The sequence below is a fragment of the Vanacampus margaritifer genome, chromosome 19 (genome assembly GCF_051991255.1).
Source record: "Vanacampus margaritifer isolate UIUO_Vmar chromosome 19, RoL_Vmar_1.0, whole genome shotgun sequence".
Taxonomy (NCBI): Eukaryota; Metazoa; Chordata; class Actinopteri; order Syngnathiformes; family Syngnathidae; genus Vanacampus; species Vanacampus margaritifer.
Window position 1 is genome coordinate 6,581,398 of NC_135450.1, and position 15,476 is coordinate 6,596,873.

A 15,476-nucleotide genomic window follows, 5' to 3' on the forward strand; every position below is an offset into this window, starting at 1 on the left:
CACAAAGGCCGTCTGCATGCTGCTGGTGCGGACCCTCCAGTAAACGTTTTCTCACCCCGTCTCTTTTTCGTCTTTCAGCATGAATGAACAGTGTATACATTTACATAATCATCTATAGGTAAATGATAGCTACTCAGCTACACATTTCATTTATATGGAAATGCGACTGCTGTTTGGTCTAAAAGGAAATCATTCAAGTGTTGGAAAGTGGTTGAGAAATTGTGTTTTGGCGAATCGTCGCTAGCAGAGACGGTATCAGCACATCTCCATCTCCCCACTAGAATGACACAGTCACAGGTGCACACACAATTGAAAAAGTTTGGGCACAACTTTTTTTTCTTTTTTTAATTTTAGGGTTCGGAGTCAAAGGAGCAGAAGACGAGTCAAGTACCAACACAAAAAAATCAAAGTGAACATTTACCGATTTGAAAATGAATGAGAACAGGTAAGTTCAGCAAGAATTAACGGAATGATAATAAATAAAATAAAAAAAATCTTAACATCATAAAAACAATACATGAAATTAAGCTGCTACAACAACAAAAGAAAAATCAAATACAAAATGCCGAGCCGACAAACAGAATGATGTCACAGTTAAGAACCAAGAACGGAACAAAACTGAAAGTCAAGTAAGGTGCTGGCAACGCTTCTACAAACCCATCTGAATAAAATCACCATCATCCCTACTTTATTCCTCTTTTTTTATATCCTTTTTCAATTTATGCAAAAAATAAATAAGACAAATAAATAATACATACATGACATGAAAATCATCAAAACAGTTAGACCACGGAGTGTCAGTTTCAGCACAGTCAAAAATTCACTAAGAGAAAAACAAAGTGAGACAAGTTGTCTTATCCAATATTTGACCCCCAAAAATGTTGAGCATTTTGTCTCCAGGCAGTGCTGGCAAAAGATTTTCACTCTGTTGCTACAGTAGGAAATTGAAAACAAATGGAGAAAAAAAAATCATCAGGAAAAAACCCAGCAGTAATAAAATATAAAATGGTCTTTTTGACAAATTTATCAGCAATATATTTAACATAATTTCAGCTAATAATGACACAATCCTTTCAAACTATGAGGAATAACAGAATGGGTTCCCTCCTTGAAGTTTCCAGTCAGCGAACAAGAAGACAGGAAGGAGCAAGAGATGATGTCACATCCTACTGGGTGGTCACAGTGTTGTGTGCTGCCATCTTTCAATAAACAAACGCCTACATTAATTCAACAAAAAAAACAAAAAGACATCATTCCTGTTCTTTAACCACATCCATGAAAGCTACGTATCCGCAAACCTAAAGTGCTCGACAACCGTTCCTTGAGGACCCTCCCCCGCACAGATGTCAGCACCAATCACGTACAGCTCACATGCAAGCTCCGAATGGCCCGAATGACGGTGATCGTATTTTACAAGGTTACAACAGACAAGGTCGGGGGTCGTCGCACTCAAACCTCGGACAGTTACTCGGGGTCGTGTGATGTTTTTCCGCGCTTCCGGTAGTCTCGAGCCGGAACTCCTGCAAAAGATCCATGTGGAGTCCCAGTGAAGTTGCGCATTGTCTCTCCACAAGTCATTGTGCTTTCACATCAAGTCTTGTTTGTTGCCTTTTTGTTGTTGTGGAAAGCGACTCAGAAAGTGCCGAGTTCAAAAGAGATCACAGTTGCCAATGTGGTACTGTCAAAAGGTTTCTTTCTAACAGTTTGTGTTGAGGAATGAGTTGAATTCTATACATAATATTCCTTGTCCTTGTCTTTGGGTCTCTTGTTTGCGGCGCCGGTCTTAGCGCCGCCGCTCGGCGTTTTATCCTTCACCACGGCGCCGTTGGTTTGCGCCGAGTTGCTGATGTAGTTGCGTGTCTCGTCCACCTGGTAGGAACCCTCGTCCCTGTTTCTGTACTTGTACATGGCGTAGAGGAGGATGAGGATGCAGAGGGCGGCGGCCGAGACGATGCCCACCACCATGCCCGTGGTGCTGCTCGATTCCCGGATGACCTCCGAGGCCCCCGGCGGGACTCGCCGCACCACGCCGGGCACCGTGGGTAAGGCGGCGGGCACCGTGCGCAGCATGGGCGAGGTGATGTACGGACCCCGCGGCTTGGTGCCGTCCAGGTCGAAGGAGGTGGGGAGGGGGAGCAGGACTATGTCCGGCTGCAGAGGTTTGACCTCGCGGTTGTTCATTTTCCCAGCGGGCAGCTTGGGAAGTGCGGCCGAGGGGGCCGCCGCGGCTGGCGTGCCCCGGGGGTTGGGTAGAGGCAAGGTGGGTGTAGTCCTACCTGCCTCAGAGGCTTTGCTAGGCCTCAAGTCCTTGGCCTCCCACTTGGGTGCGAGGGCTTTGTAGCCGCCTTCATAGGTTGATGTGGTCAAGATCTTATCTGTTACCAGGGAGAAGGTGTTGTCAAAATCTTCATCGTCAGTCGGGGGCAGGCTAGAGTCGAACGCTTCGCCAGAGCCAAACCCCGAAATCACCATGCCATCATCATCATCACCATCATCACCACCATCATCACCACCATCATCACAATCATCGCCGCCTCGGTCCGACAAGCAAGGTACCCCCGCCTCAGTGGCCATGGCCAAGGATTCTTTGGTGGTCTCGATAATGGTGAGGAGGGGGTGGAGGGTGGGGGGAAGGGAGATGAAAGAAGAACGGGTGGATACAGAAGGGATGTCTATGGGATCCTCCACTAAGATGGGGATGACTAGCTCCCCTCCTGGAAAGTGAAAGAGAGAGAGACACCCGTGAGGAGGCAGACAGAATTCCCGCCGGCACCAAAGAAGCAACAGAAGGACAGATGACCAGAAACAGAAAGCAAAATGCATAGCTCAACATAAGGAAGAAAGGAACTGATAACCCAAAAAAATGGAGAAATTAAACAGAAGAGACAGTAGCAGTGCAAACTTAAGAAAAGTTGGAACCAAACAAGAGCCAGAGTTAAAGGAACAGCCATTAGTAAGGTTTGTTTTGCATCAAAAGGCTCGAAGGGATGCACAAGGGTGAGCCCCGCCCCTAACAGACTGAGAAACACCAACTTGCTCCAAGTATCATCACAACTGGACTTCGGTTTTCCTCACTCTCGGCTTTTCCACTCACTTGTCAATTATTCAATCAAACATGAAACTAATGATGTATTTCCTTCATTAGTAGTCTTTTTGATCACTGATGAGTCCTGTTTTGCTAACCACAACAGCAGCACCTATCAAGGAACAGCAACAGTCTCTTGCACAGGGCTCACCAACTCTGGTCCCGGATTGCCCCTATTCTACATGTTTCAGATGTTTCCCTTCTCCAACAGACCCGATTCAAAGAATTGTCATCAGGCTTCTGCAGTCTGGATCAGGTCTGTTGGAGGAGGGAAAAGTATAAAAAAAAAAAGAAACTTGCAGGATAGGGGGTCTCACAGGGCAAAAGTTGCTGACCCCTGCTCTTGGATGATAAGAAGTCTTACTGGGTTCTAATAGAAAGTCTTCGATCCTGTATCCCACTGAGTGGCCAAGACCTGCGAGCAGCGAATGTTGATTTTTTTTTTGTCAGGGTTAACTCAAAGTCGCAAACAGTCACAAAGACATTTCCGAACAGTTTTTCTTGTTGCAATTGTATTGTCAAAAAAACAGAAGATTAAAACTGTTGGCGAATGTCTGCTAAACGTCTTGTGACGGTTTGCGACCTTGAACGAAACCTGTCAAAAAAAAAAAAAAACATTCTTGGAAGTCTTCGCCACTCGGTGAGGGTGGGGGTAAGGTGTCCTAAAAACCTTTCTATTTTGTTTCAAGTATCCTTCGGACAGACGTGAGGCCAGCACCATTTGACAGGCTTTGCCGTATTTGTAAGCATATCATTCCGTTGCCAATTGACAATTGGAATGCCGTTAGAAAATTGCAGCCCGGCAAAAAAGCGCCTCTGTCCCCTACAGCGCCAATTTGACAAGTCGTATGTGCCGTCACACTGCTCCAACCCGTAATACCATTTACGCTATCAGTGGCAAGTTTCTCAAAACAGGATCAGTTCTTGACAAACAGAAGATCTGCTGCTAACTTTGAGTTACCGTACTTTAGCCGTACTAACTTCAGGATGTTCAGAGGTTTCAAGCTGATCAACAGCTTTTTTTGGATGCTGACTGAGTACATAGACCTTAGTGCTTTGCGCAAATGCCTGCTCTAGGAGGTTGGGATTTCATTTTCTGCTACCTGAATTGTCAAGAACAAATCTGGTAGCAGACGTAACGTGAAGTATACTACGTGTTGGAATAGCGAGCCATAAAGTTTTTCAAATTGTTACTGAACTGTCAGTGACAGAAAAACAGCTGATGGTCTCACGTCTGTCCGAATGTGACCTGAAACCAGATGGAAGTCTAGAGTTTTTAATCACTATCACACCTATAGTTTGCTTTGTCTGGTCTTGGAGTTGATGGGTTTGTACACCGTTTCCATTCTAGTTTGCATCTTGTCCAGATGGTAAAAAAATTAATAAATAAGGATTGTAGTTATTGCTGTCGTCTGTCAAAAATGTAAACATCTGGTCTTGCATTGCTAGCTTTGAAAATTACATTTATTTTCCAAGAAATTGACAAGTGGGAGGACTGGCACAGTTTGCCATGGATCTAAAAAAAAGTGTCATAAAAATAGTGGCAACCTTCTGAAAAGGAGCTTTTAAGAGGCTTGTTTCATTTCACCAAACATAAATGTCGCAAAAGAATATGTACGAACGAAAACAAATCTTAACCTTGCTTCCATTTAAAAAAACTGTCTAAACAATAATCAAATAAAACATTGTTTGGGTGTTTTCTGTACATCGATGATACAAAAAACCGAACTGGACACGGCGTCACATATAAACAAACTCAGACTGGGCTCCCCTGTTTGCCCCCTGGCCTCGCTTGCCTTTTGACTCCTACAGTTAGCACAATGGCACAAAGTCATACGGCAGTTCAACGGCATCTGAATGTTTTCTTGACCTTGACTCATGTTTAAGTAGCCCAGAATAGACAACAAATGCTTTATAATGGTGATAGTTACTATTTCCATTATTTCCACCGGAATGTGTTCGACTCGGTTAAATCCTAAAACATTCAGATGTGCGTTGAAGCTACTCATCCTCTTGCCAAAGTGTCTCGCTTGTACATTGCAAAGGCTCACAAACAGGGCACTAGAAAGAGATGCAAACCTTATGAAACAGTAACGTGGAGAAAAGAAAAAAAAGAGAGAAGGCAACAGAAATGAAGGGAAAAAAACAAAACACAACTCAAATAAAAGAATGGAGGCATTGCAAAAAAAGTTGAGTTACAGCAAACATCGTTCAGACATTCACAAAGTAAAAGCCACAGATAAAGCTATCCAGAAAAAGGGGTCAGTAGGAATTAAGTAGAGAAAAACAAGTCAGCTCGGAAAGAGAGAAATAACAACGACCAAAAGAAAATCAGAAATCATAAAAGCCTACAAAAGACAGTTTTGAAAGGAAGAAAGCATACCATCACTTTTGTCAACTTACATCAACAAATTGCCCGCATGATTTTTGGCAGGAAGAAAACAAAAAGTTTACAAAAGAAAGTTGTGTGAGAATGCCTTTGGACAAGTTATATGTAGATTACTTTTGAACACTTTCTGATGAGTTTCTATATAGTTGTCTTTGTCGACAGGATGGCACGGGGAGGCAACGACACATACACATCCACACATCATGACATGAAAAAGAATTGTTAACATTCTCTTCAGGATATAGTTTTTAAAGATCTTTAGTACAAAAATCATTGATCTAGAATTCTTTTCTTTAGAGTTAACTTTTCTGAATATGTACAGCCTGGTTAGATGTCTCTTTTTTTCCTTCTTTTTTTAACTCTTGCTACCTTGTTCATTCACTATGAACAAAAGGATGACTGTACATATCTTAGAATCTCTACATTAAAGGATTTGGGAGTGGGGGGGTGTGTGAGACGGACGGGGGCGGGACCTATGAACATACTAGGAAGGAAATGATATAGATGGGGGTGAACGTGTACATCAGTTGCCATGTCCATGTAAAGGCGGCACGAAGCGGTCGGGCGGCATTAGAGCTTTTGGCTGTAAGGAAGGGACGGGGATATACAAACAATGAGCATATACTGTACATGCCCATCTACAAAAGAGAACAGCACTCTCAACACTGACAGTTTTACAAACCCTAAGCTGCAACTTCTTTGCCATGCACCAAAAGCCACCGAGTCGTTACATTCCAATTTCAATCTCAGATAGGCATCAAGTGACAGGAAAATAGTCGAGATCAGCATTTATTTAAACACTTTGCACAGATAGTGGCTGGAACGTTGGAGGCGCCTTCGCTTTTTTTCTCTGTGCGTCCATTTGCAATTGTCAATTTCAATTTTTCGTGCGGATTCACAGAGAAAAGAGGAAGCGTCCGTCTAATTGGGTAAACAATCATAAAAATAAACATTGTCAGTAGTCATTCTTAGCAAATTATCAGATATTTCAAATCTTTACATTTTCAGAAAGAAACACAGAGGTGCGCATATATGCTTGGCAACATATATGCGTCCTAAAAACAAAAAATAAACAGATTAGCAAGCATGAAAGGCATTAACGTTGTCACACTATACCAAAGATGAACAACCAGAAAGCACACACTGAGGCAGACAATTAGAGAGAGGAGGGACAATCCACCTTCCTTTAACTAATAATAAACCACGTTATTATTAGTTAGTGAAATTCATTTCTCTTGTTAGTATTTTTAAACACAGGACAGGGCGTGCAATCTGGATGTACGTCAGAAAGGAGATTTTTTTTTTTTTTTTTTTCAAATTCCACTATTAGATGTTGGGTTAATGCATGCTTAAGTAAGTTGCATTTAGGGAGAGTAATATAACATAATAACACTACACCAAGCTGGGGTGACGTAGGGGTAGAGGATTGACGGGGGTGTGGTGGGGGAGGAAAGAGGGGGGGGGTCACCAAGGGCTGCAGGATGTTTTTTCTCAGGCAAAGGAAGCATTGGTAAGCAATTCAACAAGGGATGAAGGCGCACCACATATGAGGTATAACCAACATTTTGTCCTAAAACCCAGCAAAGGGCACAAGGAGACTTGATAATTATTTATTGGTGAGCAACCGACAGCCTTCGTCTGACAGAAATCAAGTTTAGGTGATGAGTTCCACAAGAGCAGACCACATGGAGAGGTTGAGATTTATGTTGAGGTTTGGCTACAGCCGCTACAAGATGCTAATGCTAATAATACTTTTATAGAAACCTTTTTTTTTAAGGCAAGACTGGCGATAAGGATATTTTTTTAGGTTAAAAATAGCACGCTAGTGAAAAAACTACAAGTCATTTTGAGTGTTTCTGTGAATTAGCTTGCTGTCGCTTAGCTTTAGCAATATTATCACGCTAGTGAAACAACTACGGGTCAATTTGAGTTTTTCTGTGCGTTAACATATTTTCTGTCACTTAACTTTAGCAACATAGTTACACTAGTGAAACAAACAAGTTCATTTGAGTGTTTCTGTGTATTAGCGTTGCTCGCCGTCGCTTAGCTTCAGCAACATTATCACGCTAGTGAAACCGATTACAAGTCAGTTGGGAGTTTTCCGTGAAATAGCTTTCTGTCGCTTAGCTTTAGCAATATTATCACGCTAGTGAAACAACTACAAGTTAATTTGAGTGATCCTGTGTTTTAGCGTGTTTGCTGTTGCTTAGCTTCAGCAACATTATCATGCTAGTGAAACCAATGATTACGAGTCAGTTTGTTATTCTGTGAATTAGCTTGCTGTTGCTTAGCTTTAGCAACATTGCATGTTTACATGACATAAATATTCGGTTATGGTCAATATCCTGCTAGTGAATCAACTTTCAGCCAATAGTGGCGCAACACGATATGTCAGTATTGTTTGGTTGACTTACCCAACATGTACAATTGTCATCGTTTCCAATTAATAAATGTCACAATTGGATTTAAATTAATTTTAAACCAAGGTGCTAAACGTAGCACCAGAAACGATCAATTCAACACATTTACAGTAGATAATGAACCACTTTCGGACATTGTGTAAATGTTGAATGTTGAGCTTTGTTCTTATTTATCCATTTTCTAAACACAAGTGGACTGTTTCTCTGTGTTAGGGATTGTTGCTGTTTATACATAAAAGTAGACAGTAAAGTAGTCCTAGATCTTGACCTCGAAAATAGATGACAAACAAATAGCGACCACCTAACAACATACTCCGCTCCATCTGGCTCCACTCGCTGGTGATGCTTTTATTTCATTTATGACACCGTGTGCTACCAGGTAATATTAACAATAATGTTAACTGGTCAGTTGGGGTTCCCAAGCGAGCCAAGCCGATACATACCTACGTCCTCGTAATCTTTGAGCTCGAAAAATAGCACGCATGCTAATAATGTAAGACAAGCTATTGTTAGCAAAAGTCTAAATTCCTCCTTCACTGTTTTGATATTAGCATGTCTTGTTACGGCTAACACGCCCAATCATGGTGTGGTTTTCCCAGTTTGCCATTGCGCTATTTTAAATGAGAAATCATCCCGCATAGTCGAGCCAATACTGACTGCACAGTGCAAAAGCGGCAAAAGTAACTTGACTGTTCAAGGCAACATTTCTCTCTCTCTCTCTCCAGCTCCTGTTTACTTGGCAGTTTTCGCACTGTTGTTTGCTATCCACAAAACATTTGCTTTCAAAAGGGCTTCAAATAGGTGCAGGGGACCTTGATGTTTTTTGGTAAACACTAATCCGAGCTAAGCTCCTGCGCAAGCATTTTGCATCTTCCTGGTAAACACGGCGCTTTGCTTGCCTACCCAAATTTTGTTTGTTCCGCGCTTGTCCAGATGGATGCGATTGGGCGGATGAAAGCTCTGCCTCCACGAATGTACTGTAATTCTCCATTTCACTCGACACGCAACTGCGTGTCGTTTTAAAAAAGAGAGACACGTCGGGATGCGTTCTCAGCACTAGCGCTTTTATCAGTAAGAAAAGAAGAATCCTTAAGAGTGGCAGAACTGATCATTTCGCCGACTGAATGTTACAGGCATTTTCTCATCCCAAAAAAAAAATCAGCTCATATACAATACCTACAGGTTACTGACGAGATGTTAAGTAAATAAGTCCGCAATCTCGATTGACTGACAGCCTCAGCAGTTTAAAGGTCGCAGATGCTGAAATGTGTTGAATGGCACTTTTCCGTCGCCGCGTCTATCCTGCATTTGCTGAGCCGTCCAAATGGAGATGAATCCTGACCGCGAGTGAGGGATTTGACCACGTGGTGCGCGCCACAAAAGCTGAAAGCCGGAGCGCCGGCACTAACCAAGTCACCCTGAAATCCGTGAGCGAGTCAGAAATTTGAGGCCTTGAAATCCTATTGTGGACGTGCGCATTGTGTCCAGAGGACCCGCTGAAGCACATTCATTCACCTCCCACATGTAGCGGGCTGATTACCAGATGTCCATAAAAAGGACAGGCTGACCATTATATTGGTTGCCTTCAAATCACCTTGAAAAAGTGAGAGACTGCTGACGATTGGTTGATATTTTTACACATGACGCTGGAAAAAGTTCCGCTTGCGGAGTCTAAAAGGAAGTAGGGCTCGAACCATCTTCAAAGCAGCCCAGAGATATTAGCCTTTTATCAGTTTACATTGATGTCCGTTCTTTCGTCACAGCCCAATAGAAAGTATAAATAAAATGCAGGGAATACCCGAATGTTGTTCTTGTTAGTTAGCTGAAACCTTTCTTAGGCCGTTTCTCACAGAGTCCGCTCTTGTGGACTCGCCGAGTTCTTCATAGGAACGCTAGTTAGTCTCTCTGTAAATTGGAGCTGCTGTATACTTGTTAACTTCCTTTCCGGCCGAGCAATTAACAGGAAATACCTGACACATCCTTGGTTTCGTCTAGCTGACAAGAACAACATCCCAATATTCCGTGCGATAGGGCTGGGCGAAATGGCCCGGAAAATAAAATCTCAATTATTTATTTATTTATTATTATTTTTATTTTATTTTTTATTATTCAGGACGATTACAATTTTAATCTAATAAACTTAACAAACATTTATTTAAAGGTTTCATTTAATAAATAATTCCTGGGCAAAATGTTCAAACAATAATGTATACAGAGTCTATATCAGTTTGAACTTAAACCTAAGATTCATAGTTTGTACCTAAATACCACAATTAAGTAGTTGGTAACTATTAGAAACATTTTCGTCCAGCATTCTGTTTACTTGTGCAAAATTAAAACTCACAATAACATTTGGATGTAACAGAACATAAAAGCAGCAGCTTTTAATAATCCAGAAGACAAAACTTATTTTCCCGATTTAGCAAATTTACGATTCGATTTTTAAAATGCCGATTAATCAAATTTGATTTATTGCCCAGCCCTACCGTGCGCTCTTGCCTTATATGCACTTTCAATTGGAACAGTACTTTGCTTTGCGCCGCGACTGATGACGTTTCATGAGCTCGCAAGGACATAAGAATCGAGAAGAATGCATATTTAGAAACAACTTTAAACTTGTGGAGGGGGAAGTTAAAAACTACCCAGGCTTTCCAATTTACATTGAGAATCGTTTTTAGTTAGACCGTACTTAGCGAGATCACAAGACCGGACTCTACTTTCTCCATTTTGAATTTTCTATTCCACTTTCATCGGTCCTACCAACTTAATTAATTCAAAAACTGGACATTCTATTTGCAAGAGTCTGTTAGTTAAGATAGTCGAAGCCTCAATCAGCATATATTTTTCAGTTTCTCCGTGATTGCTGTTTCTCTTATATCACAGTCACGGAGTTTCTAAGACTCAAAAGTTTTCTTCACCTCATATATATGCAAGTGGACACAAATCATGTTTGCTCTCTTGTGGAACTCACGTGGGATAAAGCGTAAGGGGTGAACAGTTTTTTTTTTCTTTTATATAAAAGACAACACAACCATAAGACAGGACAGACATCGCTCGGACAGAGACAACAAGTTCAAGCATCAACGCAAGACATCTCAAAGGGAAGAGCAGGCCTGCCGCTGCGTCCCCCTGAAAACACACGCCAACATGCTGCACAAGCCTGCTTGGCCGGGGGGGGGGGGGTCAGCGGACACTCATGGGTGACGGAGGCAGTACCGACAATGGAGGCCAATCATATGCATGCAGAAGCCAGGGGGGGGAGGGGGAGGGGGAGGCGGTTCATTTGTTAGTTTCTGGAGCTGTACTACGGTCCAAGACGGGGTACATGCCACAAATGCCTTCTACTTGGAGCAACAGATAGAATAGAAAAACAGATATACTTTGTAGCAATAAAAGTCTTTTTATGCCATCTGCATTCAAACCGTTTATGCAGAGAGACGGACAAAAGAAGATGGCTGAGTGTGGATGGAGGCGGGATGGGGGGAGTCATTCTTTCACACGCAACTTTCTTCAGACAGAATGGGGTCGCCCGCATGAGGCAAAACAAAAACTATGATGGCAATAAAAGATTTTGTTGCCTTTCATTTCCCTAAGTTGTTTTGAAAATGGGAGGGGGGGGGGGGCATGTTTGTTTCCAAGCCATATGGCACAAAATCATAAATCAACACAAACTTGATGAGGAGGAGAACTTTGAATTTTCTAACCACCAAAATTTCATGCGGCACAAGATGAGGCAAAAACGGGAGGAGCGGCTCTATCTATCCTTGCTTGGAGGATGGACGACGGATGATGAGAAAGACACCAACGGGGGGAAAACAAAAATAAACACCACAACTAAGCCCACCCCCCCCCCCTGTCGCATTGCTGCTACATAAACCACCCCGCCAAATCAAAGCAAAAACAAAAAAAAAATCATAATAATGAAAAGCAACCCAGCAGTCGGGCCCTAATCAACACAAAAGATGTTCACATGTGCATCGCAGGAGAAACGACCAAAGCAAACGTGAAACGGAACAGAAATCCAACATCATGTCATGCAACTGCATACGACTGAAGTGGGTCAAGGAATGAGGATATGAATTTCTGTGTCAACATGGTGAAATGTATCATACGGGTACACGTACGGCAGGAGTGTGTACTGTATGTCAGCCACGACTGTATCGGAGCACCGCAAACCTCCACTTTTGACAAAACTTGAGTTTGAGGTTCGAACTGGGAGTAACGCAAAATTTAATTATTTGTCATTATTTAATTATGATTTAAATTATGAATATGATAAATGATGTTGACGCAAAATGGAATTATTTCTAGTTAATTAATTTACTTATTTAGATTATAAATACTATAAGTTATATATAATTATTTTTACAATTATATATATCAATTATAAATATGCATTTAATTATTTAATAAATTATTATTTAATTTAAAATAAATCGGAAAATATTGTCTTAATTTTAGTTTGCTGTCAGAACACAAAATGAATTGTAAACCACATTAGAATATTAACAAAAAAGTGATATTGTCGGTTTTACGTTTCTGTCTCGTGACTAATCAAAATTAGGGTGGGCATGCAATGACGTAGTTTATTAGTGTAAGAAGTAAGTTTTTTTTTTTTTTTTTCATGGCCGATACCAATCATTAGTATTAAAAGAGACCGATTATTAATATTTGGAGCAATATTCAATTTCACGAAAAGGGACAAATATTGGCGTCAAAATTAAAAAAAAAAAAATCCAACTCTTACTTTCGTAGAAATGACAACTTTTCAGATGCAAAATGTTCATTTTCTTTTTAACGAAATCTTAAGTAAATAACTCCCTATTATTTTTCTTCAGTCAATAAAGTTTCCCCAAATTTCAAAATGTCACTGTTTTAAATCTTAACATGCAAGTACTTTACTTACTTTAATTTAGAATGATGACTTTACTACTATGTCAATAAAGGTTAAATATCTGTAGGCGAAGGTTAAACAGAAAAAAACTAATATTAGAAGTCAAACATACATAAGTGTTGTCAAACCCAAGCTTCCTCAAAATAAGAACTCTTAACACCCCCCGACTATGTCGGATCACATTTATAGTGTGCGTGTTTGTGTTTGCATAAATAAATGTGCTTTTTTTCTGTGTGTGTGTGTGTGTGTACAGGGAGGAGGGAAGAGAGACAATGCGCACAGAAATTCGAGGATATCTGTTCTCTATTAGAATGTTTCAGGTAAGGCAGACCTCCAACCAAAGGAAACAGAGGTACAAACAAGAGAGGAGGAGGAGGAGGTTAGGGAGGAAGAGGCTCTGTTGCAGTTAGTCTGCTACATACCACAGTGTCTATGCTGAAAGCATCTTTGTTCTCCAAACAAACTCAAAATGTATCCTGGGTCAAAAAGGAGACACACCCACAGCAAGAGGAACTCAGGAGGAAGAGGACGGATACATTTTGAAGCATCAGTGCGGGGGTGGCATGGGGGCTGGATGCTAATTTTGCACTTTAGCCAGTAAAGCTGCCTCTCCAACCAATGCTGAGAGACCAAAATTAGTATCAGCGCGCCATCATGTCAGCGACCAGTGTGGCCCCACGGCTAAGTGTAACTCGAACCTTGGAATAGTCCTGATTTAAGGGCCTGATTTACGAAATATTTGCAAACGGGCGCAGAATTGACTAAACACGCAAACACATCGATTGGAAGCCGTTTTCCAGGTGTGCAACGTTACGCAGGCTTCAGTTGAGACAAATTTAACCAAACATGACTTTTATTCAGTTGTTGGATTCCCTAAAATTTCTGTTTTCCACTAGAGATTGACCAATATGTTTTTATCAGGGCCGATACGATTCAGATTATTAGTAGTCAAGGACGCCGATAAACGATATTTGGAGCCCAAAAATTTTTTAAATACTAACTCTAGCTTTTATTTATTTATTTTTAAGCATATGTTTGTTGAACGTTAAGGGTTTGTAAAATAATAATGGAGTTTGGAAAAAAATAAATCTTAGTCAATAGACATCTTTGTTTTACAAATCTAACAAAACGTTCAGGGATCTTTCAAAGTATCTGAAGTATTAAAATTGTACTTATCTTAGTTTTAATTTCAAACAAAAACAGAACGTGCATAGAGTTCCCAGAGTCAGAAGCATCTATAAAAAAAATAATTAATAATTAGTGCCCTGATCTTTCCCCCCCCCCCCGAACGATTTTTTTAATCGGCCGTATAATTCTTCAAAATGGGCGATGGGCGATCAAAATGCTGAATATCGGCGCCGATAATCGGCCCAGCTGATAATCGGTCTATCCCTATTTTCCACTGACCCTTCCAATTCCATCCCTTCAAACTTCATTTTGTGTTCGCCCTGCACTCCCAAATGATCCATGGTGAAGACTCTCCACCAATCTTAGAAAAAGATTGCAATTTTAGTAAGTCACTTGTAACATGTCCACAAAGGGGGATTCATCTTGACGTCAACCAATCACTAATTAGTCACGTCTGTCAATTTACATCTGACTTTGGTCTATAATTATATCAGCTTGATAATGACTTGTATTTTCATCTGTTTCTATATTAGCCCGTCGAAATGTCTTCACGTGGAAGCGGTCTGCGGCGTACAAAAGGACTCTACTGTGCTGAAAAAAATAAATACAGAATATAGTTGACGACAAAAAAAAAAGAAGTTTGGTTATTGAAATCCTACCACCGATAAAGTGCAATCTATTCGAGTGCACACTCAATTCAGCGCCCGCTATTTGGGATGTTTGTAAATCAGGCCCGACTGCGAGTGTTTATTTACAAGTGTGACTTAACTTGATTGTCAATGTGCATATCAACTAAATTTACTTACACAAAGTTCTGAAAATATTTAGGAACACACACACGAATTTAGTAGGAAATTATATGAAAAAGTTAACTTGAATAACTCCCTGTGATTAAAAAAATTATAAAAAAAATAGTGGGTCAATTATTAAGGACCCATTTTGGGTGGATTCAGTCACGTAATTTTGTATTTTTTCTTTTGATTTTTCTGCTACAATACTGACGGAAGTCCATCTGCCTCGCGCTTTAGCCACTAATTTACTATGTAAACAAATACAGTGCGGCTCAGCCTCTGGATAGCTGATGTCATGGCAAGGAATATGAATCAACTCGAAGACAAGATGAACATTTTTAACCATGCTCATCAAATTCATTGTTCTTAATGTCTATAAAAGTTTGTTGAAAAACACTGTTCTAAAGGATTACATTTTGCTTGTTTTGTTTTTTGTTTGTTTTTGGTGATGCCAATGCCAAACTATATTGAACTCAGATGGTTGTTTATCTGATTAACAATTATTAGGGGTTAATAAAGTTTTATGCTTATATGTTATGAATATTACTTGAAAAGACAGTGACAGTTTGACTCCAGTAGAGATTATTTGTATTACGATTATTATAAAAATTGCAGTACAAACATCGGAGGTTGCGTCGGAACACTGAACAGATCATGTCTGACTTCCACAGTGGTGTATAGTTAAATGTTAAGTAATTAATTAAATGGTAACTGTCAAGCGTGTTATTTTTCCACCATTTGAAATTTACTGGTATTTTTACAAAATCGT

General features: G+C 40.5%; 1 protein-coding gene across 27 annotated transcripts in view; it reads right to left on the reverse strand.

Annotated features, from left to right (window-relative positions):
* Window positions 1-15,476, reverse strand: part of nrxn3b (neurexin 3b) — a 275,664-nt gene continuing 260,188 nt past the window's right edge. For 9 of the 27 annotated variants that reach the window (XM_077552592.1, XM_077552583.1, XM_077552584.1 and 6 more), the window contains one exon: window positions 34-2,714. In XM_077552592.1, coding sequence (XP_077408718.1) covers window positions 1,729-2,714 — 986 coding nt within the window. In that variant the 3' untranslated portion in view covers window positions 34-1,728. Of the gene's footprint in view, window positions 2,715-5,488; window positions 6,058-15,476 lie in introns of all 27 variants that reach the window. The other 18 variants (XM_077552589.1, XM_077552582.1, XM_077552578.1 and 15 more) reach the window with 9 other exon arrangements.